General features: G+C 40.0%; 1 protein-coding gene across 37 annotated transcripts in view; it reads right to left on the bottom strand.

Annotated features, from left to right (window-relative positions):
- Nucleotides 1–24,263, bottom strand: part of Clasp2 (cytoplasmic linker associated protein 2) — a 193,434-nt gene that overhangs the window by 142,066 nt on the left and 27,105 nt on the right. For 29 of the 37 annotated variants that reach the window (XM_076577230.1, XM_076577234.1, XM_076577231.1 and 26 more), the window contains exons 4-7: nt 22,662–22,753; nt 20,039–20,114; nt 18,103–18,200; nt 5,938–6,008 (exon numbers count right to left, since the gene is read on the bottom strand). In XM_076577230.1, coding sequence (XP_076433345.1) covers nt 5,938–6,008; nt 18,103–18,200; nt 20,039–20,114; nt 22,662–22,753 — 337 coding nt within the window. Of the gene's footprint in view, nt 1–49; nt 2,842–5,937; nt 6,009–18,102; nt 18,201–20,038; nt 20,115–22,661; nt 22,754–24,263 lie in introns of those variants that run through there. The other 8 variants (XM_076577260.1, XM_076577263.1, XM_076577275.1 and 5 more) reach the window with 2 other exon arrangements.

Below are 24,263 nucleotides of genomic sequence, written 5' to 3'. Positions count from 1 at the left end.
AAAACGAAGTGTATAACACAGCACAACAAGAGAAATAAATCATACTCACCATCTCCCATAGCCATTCAGATGGTCCAGGGAGCTCTTTCAAACCAAGAGGTCAAATATCACAGCAAAATAAGTGTAGCTCAGTGCCTGCGCCACTGGGCTCGGCCTGCAGCCTACAGGCACCGGGAGCACTGTGTGACCCAGGCCGCGCTGCAGCTCTGCACCGCAATAGCCAACAGCTGCTACTCCACTTCAAAATAAAAGTCTGGGGTCTTGCTGAAAACCCTCGTTTTTTTTTCTTTTTTTAGCAAAGCCTAGCAGGGCCTGAGCAAAATTATTCTTTAACTGCACATATGCTGTTAGATACACGTTGTGATGTTTCGCCTTGTACCGGATGTCTGAAATTTAATCTAAGAAAAGCTCTGGGAGCCAATAAATGTCATCCCACGGGGGGACTTTTAATGCAATCATCAAAACACAAGGCATGTGTTCAGCAATCATTTTCTGCTTCCCTAAAGATATCCATGTAATCAGTAGCAATCACATGATCTGATGGATTAGCTGGTTTGCGCCTTTTAGGAAAGGTTTTCATCCTTTTGTCATTACCTTTTAATATTTACAACAGAAGACTGCTAGAAGTGCACAAACAGGAATAGCCCAGTTTCCATGATTAACTGCTCTCATTATGCAGGAAGCATTCTGGCTGCCGTAAACAAATCACGTCAAAGACAGCCCATCAAAGGCAGCTCTGTGCACGGACAGCAGGGCCACACGGAACAAAGCTTGCTTCTAGTGGAGACAGAACTAGCCAGTGCGCAGCTGCAGGGGAGCTAAGCACCCTCTCTCCAGGCTGCACGGCCATCACTACATTATCCAGCTCTGAGAAGGAGCTCTGAGAAGGCCCTGGGGCTCGTGGCTGCACAGAGATTTGTTATTCAATCAACCTAAGAAGAAAGGAGCTTCTCCACTCGCCATCAAAGGGCATGCTATGAAAATACACAAAACCAGCTGAAGTTACGGTACTGACTCATATAAGCTGAACACCAAGGTAATTTTACAGCCTAAAGCCTAGCTCCTATGTTACTTTACTGACAGCCACTGAGGTAAATAATTCTCCTCCTGGCAACTGTCTCAAACAGAAAAACTGGAAATTACCGTGATTATAAGCCAAACCGTAACTTGGTCCTAAAGCACATCAGACAAATTATACACAGTGTTTTCACAACGAAGGGGGAAAACAGAGCAGCTGCAGCCACCAATGCTGTCTGCATCTCTATTAGCATAGGAGATTGTCTAGAAAGCCCCATGCCGACCCCAGGCCCCATCACAATCACAGGAGACCCCAACCTGTAGTCTTTTCATCTTGGGCTGGTGTTGGCTGCTTCTAGCCACAATATGCTTAGTTTTAATTCCATGTTCTTTCTAATAACGGAGCTAATTCTGCTGCACTTAGGGACTTTATCAACTTGCTTTTGTAACATAAAAATTAAAGTCCAGCTTCTTAAAATGCTCAGGAAAAACAAATGTGTATTTCTCACTATTTCCTAAACCAAATGATTATATAGTCAAATCTGATGATTTAATTTAGTGTTCTTGACTCTGCTCAACTAGTGCTTTTAAAACTAATGTCAAAGAATTTAATCAGAGCTTCAAGACTATTGCAATGGCAATTATGAAAGAAATCAGAGACGAAAGCATTATGTACAGCTATGTATGCACCAGGACACATGAGAAGAGCAACAAAAACAGGTTTTCTCTGAACAAGCCAAGAAGACAGTGTTACTCCATGTCACCCACCCCAAGTACACCGCCTTCTCTAGACCAAAACTCTTCATGGCTCCCACCTCTAGGACCTATCAAAAGTTCTCCTGACCTTTTGGACGCTCGGAGCATAGTTCTGCTCACTTGTTCAACACTCCGCAGACCCTGTCTCCTTCCCGCTCACTGGGCTCCAGGCAGCCCTGGTCTCTATGTGTTCTTCAAATAACTAAGTCCTGTTTACCTCTGGGCTTTCATTTTTGGTTGTGAGACTAGCCTTTAATGGCTGAGACATCTCTCTACCCTCACCTCTGAGCTTTCATAGTCACTATTTTCTTCTGGCCAAAGTGTTTTCCTTACAATTATTCCTTGACTGGTTATTCTATCTATCAGGTCTCAACTGAAATATGTATCAAGAGAGGCTGAATTAACATCACTGAATTACTTATCATTTCAGTATTCTATTTTCTTTACATAATGACCGTTCATATGATGACTCTTAAAAAGGTTACACCACCTTTATAAAAAATCCCCTGGGTTTTACAGTTTCTATTTTTCACCACAAACAATCTAAATCATTATAGTGTAAGATACACTGTTCCATCATTACAGTCTCAGGCAAAGACATGAAACAGTATTATTTGCTATAATAGTTTCTGGTCACAGACAACCATGTGGAACAAACTTAAAACTCATACCATATCTGAAGAAACCAAGATAATTTCCCTTGGGTAGGGACATCACGTGAGAAAGAAGAGGTAGCATCTTCAGGAGTCATCATCCTACTGTGCAAATGACCCATTTCCACACATCTTCACAGTGTGCATTTATTTCACCCTAAAATGTTTTGTTCTCTATAACTTTAGTTTTTAGTTTGAGTATGTGACAAAACAGAACTAACAAAGGGCTGAAAACTCTGTGGGGCAAAAAAAGAACAGAAATAAAGAGTTGAATTAACTTTCAATAAATTACTTTTTACATGAACTATTGGTCTTCCTATTGGGGCCTATAAAATATTTTCATTGCTCAATTAACAACTGTTTTAGCACTCCTAGAGACTGAACTGATAGCTCTGTGTATAGGTGAACATTCCCTCTGAGCTCTAGCTCCAACCCCAGACAAGTCCTGAACTTGGCTTCTGCTCCCTCAGCCCCACAAGCAGCTGAGATGGCAGGCCGGTTCCATCAGGTGGAGCGTGTGTATGAAATGAAGCAGAACTGGGATCTTTGAAGACATTTTAAATACAGATTTTGAATACAAGTATTAGTACACAAAAAGAGTCGCTTGGGAAGACAGACAACACATCTGAAAGCACGGGAGTGGATTTCTCCAAGAGTCACCAACTAATATGTTTTTGTACACATAAACATTATTCAAGTATCCTGAGTTAGAATAAAATGCACCATAATTTTCCTTGTTAATATTGGTGGAAATATTTTTTTTTATTTAATGACCTCCTCCTTGGCAGCAGCAAGTCTTTAGGAAGAATGCAAATTCCATGCACAAGGAGTACTTGTACTTTCCCAGTGCCATCACCACACTAAGTATCCACTGGACAGGAAACATAAGGCTCCTGCAGTGCTCCAGGGGAGCCCTAAAGGAGACCTAAAGTACTGGTAGTGGTGAGGGGAAAACAAGCTGGCAGGACATAAGTTCCTGTATCAGAGGTAGAAGTTTCACCTTGGTGGTACAACTGACTGAAATAGCTAAACTGGGGAAGAAATAGATTTAAGGATTGAGAAGAGAAACAGAGCCAGGCCTGGCAGCACATGCCAATAATTTTAGCATTTTTTTTTTTTTTTGATTTTAGCATTTTCAAGGTAGAGACAGGAGGATCAAAAGTCCAAGGCCATCCTCTGCTACACAGTTAGAAACCAGCAGGGCCATGTGAGATCCTGTAAGGGATAAGGGGAAAAGGGGGAAGACAGGGAAGAGGGGGAGCGGGGAGGGAGAGGAGAGGAAGGTGGAAAAGGTGGGGGAGAACAGGAACACACAAACAGGGTTGTTTATGGATAGGATAAACCTGAAATGAATGCCTATTAGGCATCCAAACAGCAATGTCATCAAGACCACAGGCTACCAAAAGCAGAATATAAAGAAGAGATGAACAACAGCTAGAACTATATTTGGGAGTCATCAGCAAAGAATTTGGTAGTCTTTGGTCTGAACTGGATCAGTGAGAGAGAAATTAAATCACAGGAGAGTAGCCTGGGCCCTAAGATTTGCCAACATGACAAATGGGCTTCCTTCTAGTTTCCTGTTGTTAACTAATTCATAAAGGTATTTTCAATGACAACATAATACAGTCATTCCTCTGTAACAACAGGGGACTGGTTCTAGGAACCTAAGGATGCTCATGTCTTTCTTTTATAAAATGGTATGTATTTGAGATAACCTAGACATGTCCTTTCATTGCTTTAAATCATCTCTAGAGAATTCAGAACAAATGCAATATTAACCAGTTATTGAACTACACTACTGAGGTAATAATAATATACCCCCTGAATCTGTCCATGTTCAGTACAGAGGTGGTCATCACATGCATGTGATATGTGGTTCCTGAATCTGTGGGTGAGGCATCCACAAATGTGGAGCCATAGATATAGAGTTAAGTACGCCGTCATCAAAAACATCTTAACTGAGTCAGGCAGTGGTTGCACACGCGTTCAATCCCAGCACTTGGTAGGCAGAGGCAGGCGAATCTTTGTTAGTTTGAGAACAGCCTGGTCTACAGAGCGAGTTCCAGGACAGCCAAAGCTACACAGAGAAACCTTGTCTCAGAAAACAAAACAAATTAACCAAAAACAAAAAATTTCAACTATCTCCTACATTCAATCTGTGTGTTATAGACAATTTTAACTTTCATATTCAACTACACTTGCAATATTTACATCATAATCTCCAAGACAATCTTTGGGACACCCTCAAAAAAAAAAAATAGAAGAAGCCAGATTCTAACCTCAAACTATTATATTTACAGAGAGAAAAAGGATAAAAAGAAATGGAAGAACAAAAAGCCTCCCCTTCTCAAAGTAGCAGGAATAATCTCATCGAACAAAACAGCAACCATGCTTCCAAAATGATCCACATTCAAACAGTGACTCCTTTAATTTTATACTACATACCACAGACCTTCCTCAGTTACAACCAAATAGTTTGGAGCACAAGGAACGCTATGAAAACCCCCAAGTCAAAACCACTTAACAATTCCTCCTTTTCCTGCTGTTCTGGTTTCTACAACACCAACAAAGATAACTACTAGACAAATTAGGATGCAGTTCTTAAACACCTTCTATTCAGAGGAGAAATGCGAGAAACAGCTGTCTGAGTGGGAACTGGCAGCAATGAAGTCACTGTGTGCTTGGGACCTAAGTTTAGGTTAAGGTACACATGATCCGTAACACATAATTGTCACTCCACCTGACTCCCTGAACACAACAAAGCCCAACCTCAAGGGGAAAAAGAAGAAAGCCTAAGTTACATTTGAGCTAGTTTTCCTACTGTATGACTTTAAATTCATACAACAAGATTTTTCTCCAACATCATTTACTCTGTCAAGCAAACCCACATTCTGATGTGAAGCTGCTTTCCCACTTGACAAAAGTAATTATCTTTGGGAATAGAATATATTCTTTACAAATATGGCTAACGAATACAGTCTAGGTAGATGTTACTCAGTAAGACAAAACACAACTTAGCAACATTTTCAAAAAGGAAGGAATCACAAAATCAAATAAATGCCAACTTATCTGTGGATACAGACAGCAATTCCAAACCTCCCTGAATGCTTTCTATTTGGCCTCATCCTACTTAAGCAAAGATGATTACTGTAGTAAAATTCCTGCTGTTTCTTCCCTAATACTGTCATTCAGAATCTGTACATTGGTGAAGGCCAACTGACCCCACAATTTCCACTAAAGGCAGCAAGAGAAACTAATTACTCCAACTGTAAGAACACATTTCACACATGGAACAAAGTACAAGAGGGTTATCAACCTTTAAATATGAAGACAAAAAGTAAGGCCAGAAACATTCTCCCTTTATACTACAGTCCCATTATACCCTGTAGTTTACAAGCTACAAAATCAACACTTTTAAAATATGCCTGGGTTGAAAACACACATAGTGTCTAACACTAGACCAAGTCATCTCAGAAACGTTTAAGAGCTCCAAGAACGTAATTACTCTTACCTTTGCAGACACTCAAAATCATACCGCCCGAATTTTGTACTTCATCAAATTTGGCAAGTATCATTTCTAATCTGGGAATAAAGAATAAATTGTTTTTACATAGAGATGAACAGAAACAATTTCCTTTACCACCTCCCTTAGAAAAAAGATTATAGGGATTTGTTTTAGCTAAACAACTCTCCTACCATTGACTCAAAGAAGACACAAACCCTGCTCTCTTCATTCATGAGAAGCCAAATACAGGCCTGATTTACATATGCAGATATGTCAATAAAAAGACAGCTTTCACACAAAGCAATTCCAAGTCCACAAAAAACTTTCTAGTTGCATCCTTGTAACAAATCTATTCAGGCATCGTTCAAAAGCTTGTAGACCTCATGCTAAAGAGACAGAAGGCAAATACAACAAGATGAAGGAAGGCAGTGACACTCGTACAGCTGCATTTGAGGCATCTTCTGATGTTACCAATCTCCCACAACACCAATTCCACTCAATTTATTTATATTCAAGGTAATTACTCTTTCCACACTTCTCCTAATGCTTTTTTAACTAACAAACACACACACACACACACGTCTGGTTAGAAAAGTAATATACACTCCTTCTAGAAGGACGTTATGAATGCAGCTAGGAAAGGAAAGCGGTATTAGCACATACTCTGACAGTGCAGAGCATTTACTCTCCTGGAGTGTTTACATTCACATAGATCTTCCTTTGGGATAAAACTGGATCTTGCTGACAATGTTTTACTATAGTTTGCCGTTTCTTTAACTTTCCAACCTATCATTCTATGAGTTTTTCTTCAATTAATGACATATATTTGGGCAAGGAATGAGAACCATTGTTCTATGGCTTTTAACTGCCAAATGTTTTTCTTTGGCTTACTCTTACATTTCTTTCACAATTTTATTTCCTAAAACATTTTATTAAGTCTTGATCCACATCTTATAATTTCTTACTTAAAAAGTGAGTCTATAGGTAGGTAGTTTCTGAAATGTCAATATCTAACTTTAGTAGAAATAACTAGCCAGGAGGTGGTGGCACACGCCTTTAATCCCAGCACTCATGAAGCAGAGGAAGGCAGATCTCAGTTCAAGACCAGCCTGGTCTACAGGGTGAGTTCCAGGACAGCCAGGGATACACAGAGAGTCACAAACAAACAAACAACAATTTTTTTTTAAAGTACTAAATTTATTTCAGTTGTTAAAAAAAGGAAAGACTAGAAAAGAAAAAGAAGAGGAAAAAGGAAAGGGCTGGAGAGATGGCTCAGAGGTTAAGAGCACTGGCCGTTCTTCCAAAGAGTCAGGGTTAGATTCCTGGCACCCATAGAGCAGCTCATAGAGGTAACTCAGCCCCAGGGTATCGGATGTTCTCTTACGCCCTTCACAGGTACTGCATGAACATGGTGCAAACACATACATGCAAGCAAAACACCCAAACATAAAATAAGAGGAAAAGAAAAAATATGTATTTTTTTTGCAAAATCTCCTTGAGGATTCCTTATAAAGCGATTTCTAAACCTTAACCACACCTCCAATCCCAACTGATCCAGTAAGTACAGATGTATGTATCTGCATAGGAAAAGACACAAGCTGCTTCTTCATCCTACAACATAGTGTCTTCCCCGGGGTTGAGCAGATTAAGTAGGTAAGATGCAGACATGAGATGCAAGTGAGCACTGAGACTGGAAGCTGACACCTCAGAACGAGTCCAGATGAGCCAGGGACAGAAAAGAAAGCAGTGTAAGGCTATGAGAAACATGCGACTGCATGGGTTCCCTCAGCAACACTAAAAGACAAAAAGAAGCCTGAGACCAATATTTTTCTAAAGATTAGGAAAATGGGAGTAGGAAATTTTAGACAGAAAGCTTAGAATAAGCTGGGGAGGTGGGTGACAGGTGGTGGGTACATGCCTGTAATCCCAGCACTTGAGAGGCAGGAGGAGGAGCAGGGGCTCCAGGTGAGCCTCAGCTATCAAGTGAGTTCAAAACCAACCTGGGCAGAAGAGCCCAGCCTGTCTCCAACAAACAACAAACAGAAAGTTCAGAAAGGGTCTAGCATGGAATTAAAATCTTTTATTTATTTATTTGTTTGTTTGTTTTATATGTATTGGTGTTTTGCCATGGGTGTCGGGTCCCCTGAAACTGGAGTTACAGTTGTGAGCTGCCGTGTGGGTGCTGGGAATTGAACCTGGGTCCTCTGTAAGAGCAGCCAGTGCCCTTAACCACTGAGCCATCTCTCCAGCCCCTCAAAACTCATTCTTAACAGAATACCTTTCATTTATAATCTAATGAAAAGTGAAAAAAAGAGCTGAAAGAAGACTCTAGGCCCTTTGAACAACTGTGCATGTGGTTGACGGGAGCAAACTGCATGGAAAGCAAACACAGCAAAGACAAGGCTGTCCGAGAGAACGTAACATGTCTTAGGAACCCACAGAGTCCTGGGAAGGCTCCGATTCACAGGCCAAGGGAGACAGACCTGGAGAAAGCAGCTCTACCTCAAGTGCAGCCCCAGGTTCCAAGTTAACAGTAAATCAGCCGCACGCGGCGGTGGTGGTGGTGCATGCCTTTAAACCCAGCACTCAGGAGGCAGAGCCAGGCGGATCTCTTTGAGTTTGAGGCCAGCCTGGTCTACAGAGCAAGTTCCAGGAGGGCCAGGGCTACACAGACAAAACCCGAAAAACAAACAATCAAACAGAAAAAGAACAGTAAATTAAGGTTTATGGTGATATTTTATTTGTGCTGAAATGTGATTTTATTTGTATGTTAATAAATAAAGTTGCCTGGGAGTCAGAGCTCATAGCAAGCCATTTAGCAGAAGTCTGGCAGTAGTAGCACATACCCTTAATCCAATCACATGGCAGGCAAAGTCTCTGGGTGTTCAAGGACACAGCCAGCATGGAGACACACACCTTTAAACTCTTTACCAACCATAGAGACCTGGAGATCTGCATAGACAGGCAGTGAGAAACAACTCATATGGTTGGGTTTAGAACCAATGAGAAGGCAGAACAGAAAGGCAATAAAAAGACAGACACACAGGAAGTAGGTCTCTTTTCTTAGGGGAAGGACGGTGGCGGCTGGTAAGGTATTCGCTAGTGCTCTGACCTCTTGGGCTTTTAACTCTTTATTTGGCTCTGTGTTTCTTATTTAATAAGACTGTTTAGAACTGTTTACATCTACAACGCTGGGCAGTGGTGGCGCATGCCTTTAATCCCAGCACTCAGGAGGCAGAGCCAGGCGGATCTCTGTGAGTTCGAGGCCAGCCTGGGCTACCAAGTGAGTCCCAGGTAAAGGTGCAAAGCTACACAGAGAAACCCTGACTCGAAAAACAAACAAACAAACAAACAAACAAAAAAAAAAGAATTACATCTACAAAGGTTAGGTGTTCAGAGTCATCTGCTTTGGGCTTTAGTGAGTGAGACTTCAAATAGCATACAACTAACTCATGGCACTGAGGTGTGTCTTTCAGAGCTGGGATGTAGCTCAGGAGTAGAACACTTGTGTAGCATGTGTGAGGTCTTGGGATTTATCCCCAGTGTCCCAATAAAAGAAAATGAAATGGTCAACTTAGTGGTTCATAGTATATCCCCTGAGTAATACCACCATTATCACAATTTTTACATTTTATCATCCAGAGGAACAGCCACATACCCACTAGCAGCAGTGGTTCCTTCCCTGTTTTCTCTCTTCTCCCCAGTCCTAGGCAATCATTAATCTATTTCCTAATTGCTGTAGACCATACCTGACCTATGAATTACCACATCTGGTCATTTAATTCAAATGGAATCATAATGTGGAGCTTCTGATGGCTGGGTTCTTGATATTCCACTGTATGAATATACTGCACTTGAATATATACTCACTAGGGGATAGACATGTAGATGGGAGGTGTTTCCATGGTTCTGTGACTATGACTAATGCTGTCAGGAACACTTACATAGAGGTAGGTCTTTGTAGAGACATGTTTTCCTATAACTGCTTGTAGAGCTATGAGTGGAACTTGCTGGGTCATGTGATAGCTCTACAACTGACATTCTGGAGAGCTGTAAACTGTTTTCCCAAATTGCTTTATTATTATATGTTCCCATGAAAGTTAAATCCCTTTAGACTTGAACTATCCTATGGTGGTGAGAAGAGGTATGTAGCTTTGTTTTGTTTTTGAGGTATGTAGTTTTGATCAGAATTTATTACACAGCTAAATGATATTCATCATTTTTTGTGTTCATGGCTATCTGTATATTCTCTTTTAAAAAGTATTTAATTCGGATCCTTTCAAAATTGCATCCCCCGTCATTTTACTGAGTTGTCCTTTATATAGTCAAGATACAAGTTTCATATATTTGACAGTATTTTTCCCATCACATATGGGGTTTCTTACAATGTCTTTTGAGGCACATTTGGAATTATTACAAAGTCAATTTTTATTAAATATACCAACATATTTTTAATTATTTCTTTTATTTTGGGAGGTAATATAATTACATCATTTACTCCTTCCCTTTCCTCCCTCCAAACCCTCCCATACACCCCATCTTTCAAATTTATGGCTTTTTCATTAATTGTTGCCACATTCATGTATGTGTAGAAACACACACACACACACACACACACACACACACACACACACACACACACATATATATATATATATATATATATATTAAATACAATCTGCTTGGTCTGTATAATATTACTTGTGTGTGTTTTCAGGGCTAACCTAAAAGGCAGGTATTGTATAACCAATTGGTGTGCTCTTCCCTAGGGAAGACTATTTCTCCTGCTCTCATCACTATAGCTGCCTGTAGCTCTTTGTGTAAGGTTGATGGGTTAAGTCCTTGGAAGGTCTCCCCTAGGGCTCCCTCCTTCATTAGCATGTCTATTATTGTTGTCCTGTTCAGCTCATATTTAGGAAGCCATGTTAGTGAGACTTCATGGGCAAAGCTTCAAACATTACTAGAAGACACCATCTCACAGTAACCTTCCTGATCTCTGGCTGTTACTAAAACCTGTCTGCCCCTCTTTGGCAATATTCTCTGAGCCTGAGGTGTAGGAGCTGCTTTGTAGCTGCATTTATTCATTGGAACTGGGCTCTACAACTCTGCATTCTGATTGGCTGTGGTTTTCTGAAATGGTCTCTGTCTGTTGCAAAGAGAAGTTTCTTTGAAGAGGGGTGAGAATCACTTTTATCCGTGAGTATAGGGACAATTATTTAGAATGTAGTTAGAGATTTTGGTACTAAACCAACCAGCATTGGTTTAGTAAAGTGGTAGTTTTAGGTTCTCCTCCAAGATCCATGACTTCACTAGCCCTGGGTAGACGACTAGGTTTCCAGTATTAGGCATGATTTCTCTTTTTGAATGGACCTTAAATTCAATTAGAGAGCTGTAGGGTTACTGCCAAGGTATACATGCCACTATTACATCCTTAGAGTTACTGTGTCCTTCTGGTCACTGTTGTGCTTCCTAGGCATCATAGCATGGTACCTTGTGGTACCATGAAGCTAGCTAGACCTCAGGCAGGGAGCTTTCAGATAAGTTCCAGTTCAGGGTCCTTTGTGCCTAGCATCTGAAAGCAGTGATGCCTTTAGCAATAGGGACTTAACATTCCACTTCCATAGGGCAAACAAGGGCAATGGCAATAGCCTGTAATATTTTAGGAGTCTCTTGGACAACCTGGCCGACAATTTAAAATAAGGCTTCTGATTCCTGGTTAGATGGTCTTGGCTCATAGAGTGAGTATGGTCAGAACGGGTAAGAAATTTCATTCAAACTATATGTAAATATATATACACAACTTTAATGTATATTATAGGCTTTTTGAAGTAGACTGTTAATAGTATGATTCCTATGACTTTTTCCAGGCATCCCTACTATTATTTTACCATCTTCTCTCCTCATGTAGTAATCTCCCCCTTCCTAGTTAGAGCCCCACTACCACATCTTTCCCATTTCCCCCATCAGATGACTTATATCCTGCTAATCCCCTCTACTGATCCACTACCTACCCAAGCTCTACTTTGAGAATGGTCTATTTTCACTTTCCTGGTTTCTGCAGTTACTCCAGTATAGGTATCACACTTCGAGATCTGAAGCTAGGAGCCTTTGATGAGACATTTGTCCTTCTGGATCTGGGTTACCTCATTCAATATGATCTTTTCTAGTTCCATCCATTTTCACAATTTCATCTTTTTCTTTATAGCTGAATAGTATATGTACCCCATCTTCATTATCTATTTGTCAACTGAAGGACATTTAAGGTGTTTTTATTTCCTGGCTGTTGTGAATACAGTAGCAATGAACATGGCCATGTGTAGTATGATGTCAAGTCCTTGTGGGTATATGCCAAGGAGTGGTACAGCTGAGTCATACGGTACATTTATTTTTAGCTTTCAGAGAATTCTCCATGCTGGTCTCCATACTCACTGCCCCAGTTTATAACAGTGAATGAGGCTTCCCTATACAGCCGTCCCGGTACCCTCTGGCATCTGTTGTCAGTTGTTCCAGTGATCTTTGCAGTTCTGACTGGGGTAAGGTAAAATCTCAAAATTGTTTTCATTTGCATTTCCCTAATTACTAGGGATGATGAGTATTTTTGAGACATTTCTTAGCTATTCTGTTTTTCTTCTTTTGAGAACTCCCTGTCCAAGTGCTAGGCCCACATTTTTTAATGGGTCATTTGTTTTTGATTGGTTGTTTTTTTGAGTTCTTTATACATTTTGGCTACTAATGCTCTATCAGATTTATAACTAGCAAAGATTCTCTCCCATTTTGTAAGCTTCTTCTTCACCCAATTTGTTTTTTTAGGTGTGTAGAAGGTTTTTACATTTGTGAAGTCCCACGTGTCAGTTGCTGGCCCTAATGTGGGGGCAAATAGAGTTCTATTCAAAAGTCCTTTCCTGCACCTATATCCTGTAGGTACTGCCTAGGCTTTCTTTTAGCGGTACGGGTGTTTCAGGTTTCCCATTGAGGTCTTTGATCCATTTGTAGTTTTTGTGCAAAATGACAGACAGGGATCTAATTTCATTCTTCTATGTGTGGACATCCAGTTGTTCCAGCACCATTCAATGAAGATGTTTGCTTTCTTTCTTTTGGTTTTTGAGACAGGGTTTCTCTGTGTAGCCCAGGCTGGGTTGAACTCACAGAGATCCACCTGCCTCAGCCTCCTGAGAGCTGAGATTAAAGGTGTGCGCTGCTGCCACCACCACCTGACCTAAGGATGCTTTTTCATGGCTTATGCTTTTGGCTTTTTTTGGGAGGGGGGACGGTGGTTCGAGACAGGATCTCTCTGTGTAGTTTTGGTGCCTGTCCTGGATCTTGCTCTGTAGTCCAGGCTGGCCTCAAACTCACAGAAATCTGCCTGGCTCTGCCTCCCGAGTGCTGAGATTAAAGGTGTGCACCACTGCCGCCCAGCTGTTTTTGGCATCTTTATCAAATATTAAATGGCTGGCTGGGTAGTGGTTCCAGGACAGCCAAGAAAGGCTACACAGAGAAATCCTATCTCAAAAAACCAAAAATAAAAAAAGGAAAGAAAATGGCTGAAGTTACAGGTACTCATGTTTGGGTCTCAGATTTTGTTCTACTGTTTACCTGTCTTTTCTTGTGCCACCACCATATTGTTGTTATTACTATGGCTCTGTAATATATATAGAGATCTGAAATGATAATCCCTCAGGCATTGCTGTTATTTTATGGGTTATTTTTGCTGGTTGCTTTTTGTTTTGTTTTGTTTTGTTGCTCAGAATTGTTTTGGCTACCCAGGGTTTGTGGTTCTATATGAATTTTAAGATGTTTTTTTTTTCTATTTCTGTGAAATATGAGATGGGTATTTGACTGGGATTACATTGGCTATGTAAATAGCTTTTGGCAAAATAGTCCTTTTCATAATATTAATTCTACCAATCCATGAGCATGGGATGTCTTTCTGTCTTCTATTGTCTTTTCCTACGTCTTTCTTCAGAGGTCTGAAGTTTTCATTGTAGAGATCCTTCCTCCCTTGGTTATGTTTATTATTAGATATTTTATTTTCTTTGAGACTATTGTGACTGGATTTGTGTCCATGATCTTTTTCTCTGTGTCTGGTATTGGTATAAAGAAAAGCTACCGAGATGAACAGAAAAGCTATTGATTTGTGCATGCTGATTCTGTACGCTGCCACATTGCTGAACTTATCATTGATAGATCAAATTTATCAATAGTTTTCCTTTGGTGCATATGATTTGGTTTCAAATGTTTGAAAATGATCTAATAATTTTTAAATGGTTTATCCCTTTAGCTCCTCTCATTCATTTTTAATTAATCTTGGGTGATGCTGTTAAGGAGGATGGAACTCTGCATGTGGATATCTGGGGTATACAGCAAGCATCCCTTGCTGTTCTGCACTGTCTTAACACAGCTGATGTGTATCGACGACCCATGAAGATAAGAGTTTATTTCTGGACTCACAGCTATGTTTCGTGACCCACATGTAGCAGCACTGTGTAGTGCTGACACTTGTCAGCGTGCGTCTTCTGAAGAATATCTGACAGAGAACGTACCTTTCAATTATTTTAAAACTATGATTTAATTGTTCTCCAGTTGTTTGAAACGAAGAATGGCTTTAGTATAAATAGGAGCGTGAACAAAACATAACTTTAGAGAGCTCTATCCAACATGAAGTTTGGAAACCACAAAGAAAGCAGCAGGAAAATTAAAGTTAGAATGTAGCCACCATGACAAAGGGGTATCAAATGAATCCTCAGCATAAAGTCAGTTCTTGACACTGTATATGGGGGGGGAAAAAAAGAAAAAGGGAGGATAAATGAAAAGTAAGTCATATTTTACCCTGTTGAAATTTATTTCTTTGATATATTTCTAGTATATTAATGATTAAAACATTACTATAACAAGCTCAATCATCAAAAAGAATATAAACGCTCCTGCAGACTGGAAAAAAAACCAGGTTTCATTAGACACTTGAAAGACAAAGCTCACGCATCCAGTCCCTTGGTTTCCTCCTACTGTTTGGGAAGCATCATCAGAGGGATATCACAAGCACGGTGCATAAATAAACACAGACTGGAGTTGGGAAGGGCAGCTCCTCACCAGGCTCTCAGTGCTCCTTCAAGCAGGACTTGTCATTAAGAGCAGAAGAGAGCACTGAATCAGCAAGGGTTGGGGCTTTGCCTTAATACAGGCCAAGATGGGACACAGAAATCTCCATTCATGCTGAACATGGTAGCACATGACTGGAATCCCAGCACTCGGAAAGCTAAAGCAGGAGGATTACGTAAGTTCTAGGCATAAGGCATTGTTTCAAACAAACAAACAAACACCCAGAATTCTCCCTCCATTCATATAGGAAATGACTAAAAACTACATTAAAATGAAGAAGTGACACACAAACAGAAATACCGTATTACTTGGTTATACGATTCTTAAGTAGACCCAAAAGGCACTAAGCCATCCCACCCCTGGGAATACTTGTTTATTGCTGCATTATTTATAATAGCTAAGAAGTGGAAACTCTTAGATGCCCATCAACAGATGAATAGATAAAGAAAAGTAAAAACTGTGACATCGGTAAGAATATAGATGTAACTGAAAGATAATACATTAAGTAAAATAAGCCAGATTCAGAAAGACAAATACCACCAGGCAATGGTGCCTTTAATCCCAGCACTCAGGAGGCAGAGGCAGGTGGATCTCTGTGAGTTCAAGGCCAGCCTGGTCTACAGAGTGAGATCCAGGACAGTCAATGCTACACCAAGAAACTATCTCAAAACCAAACAAAACAAAACAGAAAAACAAATACCATGTTTTCTCTTATATGCAGATCCTAAATTTACAATTTTGTGAGTATCTATATGGATATATATATATGTTTGCATTTAAAATGTGAAAGTCATGAAACTAGAAAGATGATCATGAGAAAAGAAGAAAGGATCTTAAGGTTGTGGGAGTAGGCAACAGTTTATAAACACAAAGGCACAGAGGTCTGTCTAGGTGAAGGAAGGGAGCAGGCAGAAGTGCACAGAGCATGTGGAGGACGGTGAGAAACAGAGATGACTAATTTTTTAATGATAACCTAAAAAATTAACACCCAAAAAAAAACCCAGCAAAATGGTTCATCAGGTGTGTTTCCTGGCCAGCCTGATCACCTCAGCTCCTTCCCTAGAAATCCTATGATGGAGAGAGAACTGAGTCTTACAGACTGCCCTGGTCTGGGCATAGGTACAATGCTTTCCCCACACTCACATTAATCATTTTTTAATTAACAAAAAAGCCATGTGCATGAGGGAGAAAAAAAACCCCACACTGTCAGAAAGTAAAATATCCAGTCACAGAGTATAAGACAAAGGGAACATCACGCAGTTAAGGAAGCTTGTATCTACAACACAAGAAGATATGCCCCAAGTCCAACTTTTGAAGACACCATAGAGACTGGCCAGACAGCTTAGCAGTTAAGAGTGCTTGTTGCTCTTCCAGACAACCTGGGTTCAGTTCCCAGCCAACTACTTGGGATGGCTCACAACTACCTGTAACTCCAGATCCAAGGAGTTGTGATGATCTCTTCTGGCCTCTGCAGGTACGGACATAACACATGACATATACTCACAAAGACACACACAAATAAAAATAAAAAATAACTGAAGAAAACAGACAATCCAGATTAACAAATGGACTAGAAACTTGAAAAGAACACTTCTGTAGAGAATATATATCCACTGCTGCAGTGGTACACACACACCACCGAAGTACTCAGGAGACTAGGGAACATTTGAAAATATACATATATCTCATAATGTACACACACACACATACACATACACACACATATATGAGAGAATCCAAGGCCAATCTGGACTATATACCAGAGACCCTTGTATCAAAAACTAACACACACACACAAATTAAAAGTTTATCCATGCTCCACCCCTCAAAAAAAAAAAAAGAAAAAAGAAAAAGAAAAAAAAGGAAAGAATATGCAGACAATTGATAGCCACAGCAATACTAGTAGGAAATAAATGGCTACAACCTAAGCTCTAGGGAAAAGATGTTAGGAGTAGCCATTAAAACAATTTGGTGAAAAAAAAAATCACTTTGCCCAGCCCACCTTTACACTTAAAATGCCCAACTGATTTTTAGTTTTAACTCTACATACTTAAAAAGCTCATGGGACTCAATTTTTAGGAGCAGTAAGATCGCTTAGTGGCAAAAAGGTGCTTGTCCCAAAGCCACATGACGTGATGATTCCCCACGTTGTCCTCTGGCCTTGCCACTCACACCCCAAACAAAATGTAATTTAAAAGAGTATAAACTCTTAAGAAAAAAGAATACCTATCAATAGCCTACAACTAACATTTTTTTGGGGGGGGAGCAGGGGGAGACAGGATCTCACTAGCCCCAAACTCACAGAGACCCACCTGCCTCCGCCTTCCCAGTACTGAGATTGAAGGTGTGCACTACCACTCCAGCAACTAACATCAATCATTCTTAATGTTAAGAAACTAGACATAGATTCCAAGATCAGACCAAGGCAAGATTGCAACCCCATTCTACTCTTTCTTAACAGCACATAGGAAATAACGAAGACAAGAAAAAGAAATGAAAAATATACAGACGGGGAAAAATAAAACTATCTTTGCAGGTGACAGGATTACCTATGGAAAAAATTCTAATTCACACACACCCTACCCTGGAAATATTAAGCATTTACACACCTGAGCTGAAGGAAACCTGAAGCTACATAATCACCAACTACCTAGGTACGTTACTTACTTCTACAAACTGTTCCAGAAAACTCAGGATACACAGATGCTATGGAACCCCACTGGCCTAGAACTCTCTATGCAGACCTGGTTGGCCTCTAACTCACAGATTTGCCTGCCTCTGCCTCCCAAGTGCTGGGATTAAAGGTGTGTGCCACTGCACCTGGCTCTAATATTTTACTTTAATAAAATGAACAAAATTACAACTTTAAAAATCTGTAGCAATAGGCCAGGCATGGTGGCACACACCTTTAATCCCAGCATTCCAGGAGGCAGAGGCAAGTGGATCTCTGTGAGTCCAAGGCCAGCCTGGTCTACAGAACGAGTTCTAGGACAGATGGAGCTATTACAGAGAATTCCTGTCTCAAAACAAACAGACAAACAAACTGTAGCAAAATATAAATTTAGGAAGACTTACCTAGCAGGGGGAATATCTCTCTTACACAGATCAAACCTCAGTTTCTCTCCTACATGTCTATAAATCTCCACTACAGCCGATATTGCAGCATTTCTCACCTGTCAAAGAATTTAAAAAAAAACATAGATGTGACACATACTTCCTTTCAAGGTAACAATAAACTAGCAGGCCAACCTGACACTCTAAGTTGACTTTACTGTCTTTTCAGTTCCTGAGGAAATTATAATATGACATGTTATTAATGGAAACCCCAAACCACAGTTTGTGAAAAAAAGCCCTAGAAAACCCATTTTAAAGGGAGCAAGACCTTAGTGCTGGAGCACCTGCCCAGCACATGTGAGACCTTCAGGTTCAATTCCTACTACCATCAAAAAAAGGAAAGAAAGAAAGAAAGAAAGAAGGTAGGAGGTGGTTAATAGAAATCTGTGAATAAAAGCTACCAATTGGGATTTCAAAAAGTATAATTTCATTAACCTAAAGTAGAGTTAATTAATTTTCCTGGAATAAAACTGTCTTTCAAAAATGTGTACTGAACTCAAAAAGGTATTTTTACATCAGCATTTCTAAAATTATTCAGAATAGCCAAAAGGTTAAAGAAAATTTCTATTCCCATATGTCTATATACATAAAATGTGATGTCTGTGTTACTGGAAGATTATTCAACCTTAGAAAGAAGAGGGAAATTCTGACACATTTTGCAACATGGATAACTTGTGGACATTATACTAAATGGGATAGATCAAATGGACAACTATTATCTGATTTGCTTCCACTAGGTACCTGGAGTAGTCAAATTATGATGAAGAATGGTAGTTGCCAGCAGCTGGGGGAGAGGAATGGGAAGTTGTCTCATGGGTACAGAGTCTGAGTTCTGAGGAGGTAAAAGTTTTACAGGTAGATGATGATACAGTTGCAAAACAATGTGAACGTATTCCATACCACTGAAGTGTACACTTAAAAACAGTTGCAATGGTAAATTTTATATTCTATATAGGAGGTGAAAAAAGAATGAGGCCTAAGAGAACAACCTGAAAAACAACATTTATTCTTTTGCACAACTCACTATCAAAGAACAACTGAAAGCCAGGTGTGGTGGCACACACCTATAGTCTTAGCTTCCTGGGAGATTAAGGTGGGAAAAAAAATCAATCGAGCTCAAGAGATTGAGGCCAGGCTGGGCAAGAAAAGGAGACCCTTTGTCTATAAATAAAATAGCAACTGAAGAGAGTAAAACTCTACAAACCTGTTGAGGGGCAACTAGAACTTGTAAGAAGGAAAAATCTTACCCAGTGTCACTCCAAATGCCCTAGCTAGTTCATAGGTAAGGTTAGAGTTAGAACCACTACGGCACAGACAGCTCAGGGAGAGACGCGCCATGGACACAAAGGCCTTCCCTATAAACAGGGCTATCAACAACTGCAACAGTCTGGTATAAATGAACTCAAGAATGTAGGCCAGTGACATTCTACCTTACAGTTAACATTAAGCTGGAGTACAGAAAGGAACCCAGGATTCTCTTAATCTGTCAAACTCAAGAACTAACCATTAAGTTCTTTCTATCTTTAATATCAGTTCAAGAACTGACAATAAACTTATCTTTGTTTCAAAATAAATAAGTAAATGAACAAACTCTGGTAGAAGGAGGAGGAAAAAGAGGAAGAAAAAGGGAGAAGAGGCCTATAGCCCTAGCTACTTGGGAGGGTGGAGCAGGAAAGCCACATGTGAGCCCAGTGGCTTCTGAGCAACACAGCCAGACCCTCATTTAATTAAAAACAAAAGGCAGCAATTGTTTTTAGTATCCACCTTGTCTGTCTTTATTGTTATGGCTTAAATAAGGTAAGAGCACAGAAAGGGCAAACCACCACACACACACACACACACACACACACACACACACACACACAAAGTCAATGCTTGAAAGTCAAAAAACTTTTACCTGACTATTTGAATCTCCAAATAAGACACACAAATGTGGCACCAACTTGCTGATGACCAGTGGTTGAGTTCCAAAGCTAAAAATAATTTGGGAAAGAAAAAGAGAATTTGGTTTCATTTAAAACTGAACAAAGTATCCTGATGCTTTCTTCTTATCTTCTGCTTTTGTTTTTGTTTTTCAAGATAAGTGTTGTTGGTTGTGTTTGTTCTTTTGGGGTACCTGCCACCCAGCTCCCAAATAAATCACAGAGGCTTTTTCTTTCTTTTCCTTCCTTCCTTCCTTCCTTCCTTCCTTCCTTCCTTCCTTCCTTCCTTCCTTCCTTCCTTCCTTCCTTCCTTCCTCTTCCTTCCTTCCTTCCTTCCTTCCTTCCTTCCTTCCTTCCTTCTTTTTTTTCTGAGACAAGGTTTCTCTGTGTAGCTTTGGAGCCTGTCCTGGAACTCGCTCTATAGACCAGGCTGGCCTCAAACTCAGAGGTCCACCCGAGTCCTGGGATTAAAGGCATGCACCACCACTGCCTGGCTTGGACATTAATAGTTAAGAATAAGCCTCTAGCCGGGTGGTGGTGGCAAACACCTTTAATCCCAGGAGGCACAGGTGGATCTCTGTGAGTTCAAGGCCAGCCTGGTTTATAGAGCGAGTTCCAGGACAGGCTCCAAAGCTACACAGAGAAACCCTATCTCGAAAAACAAAACAAAACAAAACAAAACAAAACAAAAAAATTACTGTCCAGTCTTAGCTTGGCTTGTTTCTTGTCAGCTCTCCTTAACTTCAATTATCCCCATCTACCTTTGCCTCTGGGCTTTTCCCGTTCTCTTACTCTTATTTCTTCTGTAAATCTTATTCTTACTCTGTGGCTGGTTGTGTAGCTGGGTGGATGGCCCCTGGAGTCCTCCTTCTTCTTTGGCTACTTCTTCTTTCCTCCCAGATTTCCCCTTCTATTTATCCTCTCTGACTGACAGCCCTGCCTGTTTCTCTCCTGCCTCACTATAGGTCATTCAGTTCTTTATTAGACCATCAGGTGTTTTAGATATGCAAAGTAACACAGCTTCACAGAGTTAAACTGATACAACATAAACAAAAGTAACACACCTTAAAATAAGATTCCACAACATGATAGAGTTTCTGTGTAGCCCTGGCTGTCCTGGAACTTACTCTGTAGACCAGGCTGGCCTCAAATTCAGAGATCCACCTGCCTGTGCCTCTCAAGTGCTGAGACTAAAAGGTGTATGCCACCAACACCATGCCTTCCTCTTTAACTCTCTCCTGACAACTTTGATGAAGGGCATGGACATACATCATTAAAGACAAGTATCAAGCAAAGTGATGTGAAGCAGCAAAAAGTGCCAACCTGGATAAGTGTGACTGATGCAGTCCTAGTAAGGGTAACTATTGCTGTGATGAAACACAACAACTAAAAGCAAGTTGGGGAGGAAACAGTTTATTTGGCTTCACATCCATCACTGAAGGAAGTCAGGACAGGAATTCAAGCAGGGCAGGAACCTAGAGGCAGGAGCTGATGTAGAGGCCATGGAGGAATGCTGCCTACTGGCTTACACTCATGGCTAGTTCAGTCTGCTTTCTTGTAGAACCAAGGACAACCAGCCAGGGATGGCACCACCTAAATGGGCTGAGCCTTTACCTATCAATCATTGACTAAGAAAATGCTTTACAGCTGGATCTTATGGGGGCATTTCTCAACTGAGGTTCCCTCCTTTTAGATAACTATAGCTTGTATCAAATTGACACATGATCCAAAAGGACAAAATACTCAACAGTAGTTTGACAACCCTGGCAGCCTATCAATTACTTAAGAAAACATGAGCATGTACTTTTGAAATAGTATTTTTTTTAAATGACACTGGATCTCAATACACAGTAAAATAAAACAAGTAACTTAAGCCATCTTTACATTTACTAATAGTCTAGAGTCTAGGTTGAATGCAAACAACAAGAGAGCTAAAACTCAGAAAGGGTGCTGACTGAATGCCACAACCAGCACTTGCTAGCAGGAAGGACCCAGAGCAGAGAAAAAAGAAGAAGCCACACCAGGGCAAGAGTCAAGAGAGACTACGCACTACCTACCATATTGCACAATCTGGAAAATTATTCTAGAATAAGAACCAAAGCCTCCACTCACATTTCTTCCACCTGTATCATAGTCCTGTGATACCTCTCCTATCAAGACTCTGTCTGCTGCTACTAGGTGCACTGTACAAGCCCTGACAGAGTCCTGAAAGGTACGTAATTTAGCAGTCACCCCCAGTGCCTAGAGACAACTGGGAAAAGGGATATGGGGAAATGGCTTCAACATGTGACACACCACTGAGTTCAAAAGTTCTGAAGCAGATCCTAACAGAAAAAAGACTCAAACGTATTAGCACTAACAGTTCTATAACCACCAATTCTGCATGGCTAAAGAAAAAAGAGACAAATTTAAAAATTAACATGACGTAGCTTACAGATACAAAAGTAGCATTAAAGATTGTATTTTTGTTTGGGAGATCAATTAATAACTACTTACACTTTATTTCCAGTCTTCCTTCACTTTGTGAAAAAAAAAAAAAAAAAAAAACCTGAGAAATGACTAAAACAAGCAAGCTGTTACAGTAATCACAGAACTTACATGTTCAAGGTTTCAATCAGACACAGACACACACCCTCTCGAGATCGAAAGTTCTTGTGCTTGAAACCAGAGGCCAGTTGCTCCCAGATGTACTATTGGGAAAACAAGGAGACACAGGCGATAAAAAGTCAGATAATGCATATGACTTATAACCTTACAGTTAAGTCATCAGGTATTAGATGGGTTCCATACTTGGGACATTTCTCAAATTTTCGAATTATTTACATGGTAACAGTAAGAAATCTTGTTGCTGGGACACAGACCTAAACTCAAGAGTCATTTGTGTTTCATACTCACCTTACACATATAACCTGAGCATTATTTATATAATATTTTTAGTGCAGTTAAATTTTGACTATAGCCTGTCACATGGACCAGGTTGAAATTTTCAACTCACAGTCTTGTTATGTCAACTAACAAAAAATTTTGGGTTTTCAGATCAGGGATGCTCAACTCAAATTTACGAGGGTTTTCTTGTTTGTTTATTTTTGTGGGCTCCTACCCATTTAATATCTGAACCACAAGTTTGAGTTTTAATTTACATACTTTTCACTTTAAATTTCAGTAGCTGTAAGGGAAATCACACCCCATACATAGCATTCCCAAGAACGCGGGTTTCTTCTATGCTAACAATGCTGCAATTATAAGCACAGTAGTCTAGGAAGCACTCAACAGATGCAAAACTCCATAGCAACTACAACAGACTGTCACATGGAATGACTGCAAACATCTTATAATTAAAGCCTTTCTCTTTTTAATACTGGACACAAATACAGAAACATTTGGGACAGGTGTCATTTTATGACTACCTAGTCTATGGGGAGAAAGGAAAAATAAGCTAATACCAATAATGCAAAACAACTGTTTAGGTATAGTGTAGCAAGGACTTCAACTGTATCTTTCTAAACATACAGTAAATTTCCTCTACCCCCACCGTGTGTGGGGTATGGGTGTGCACACACTTATGTGAGAGATATGTATACATGTGACTAGAGATGTGAGGACAGAGGACCACTTGCAAGAGTCAGGTCTCTTCTTCCATCATGGATCCTAGGGATCAAACTCTGAACTCAGGTCATCAGGCTTGTGAATTTTAAAATCCTTAACTAAGGTGGGATATATACTTCAATGACAGACCATTTTCCATTGAGATCCACAAGGCCCTGGGTTCTGTTCCTACCACCACCAAAGAGGGGGGAAATCTTATTTTGAATAACCTGTCTTGGCAACCTATCTCTGGAACTCTTTTTTATAAAAAAAAAAAAAAAAAATGTTTACATCTACAGTACTCTTTGTAGTAAGAAAATATAAAACAATTTAAAACGTAAATTAGTAAACTATCCATAAAAACTTTAAAAGGTATTGTTATGAAGAATAAAATCCCTTCTAATCAGTTTCTCTTTATAACTCAGTACTCTTGCCTTATTGAACATATGTAACATTATATATAGTTTAAGCATCACATGATACCAGTATAAATATTATGTGAACCTTAAGCTACCCTCTCAACTGTGGTCTACAGGTTAGTTTATTTTTACTCTCCTTCCAAGGATTTCCATGCTATGGTTTGAATGTGGTTTCCCCACCAAGGGTTTATATTTC

The sequence above is a fragment of the Peromyscus maniculatus genome, chromosome 7 (genome assembly GCF_049852395.1).
Source record: "Peromyscus maniculatus bairdii isolate BWxNUB_F1_BW_parent chromosome 7, HU_Pman_BW_mat_3.1, whole genome shotgun sequence".
In the NCBI taxonomy this organism is placed as follows: Eukaryota; Metazoa; Chordata; class Mammalia; order Rodentia; family Cricetidae; genus Peromyscus; species Peromyscus maniculatus.
This window is presented reverse-complemented; position numbering and strand designations above follow the sequence as displayed.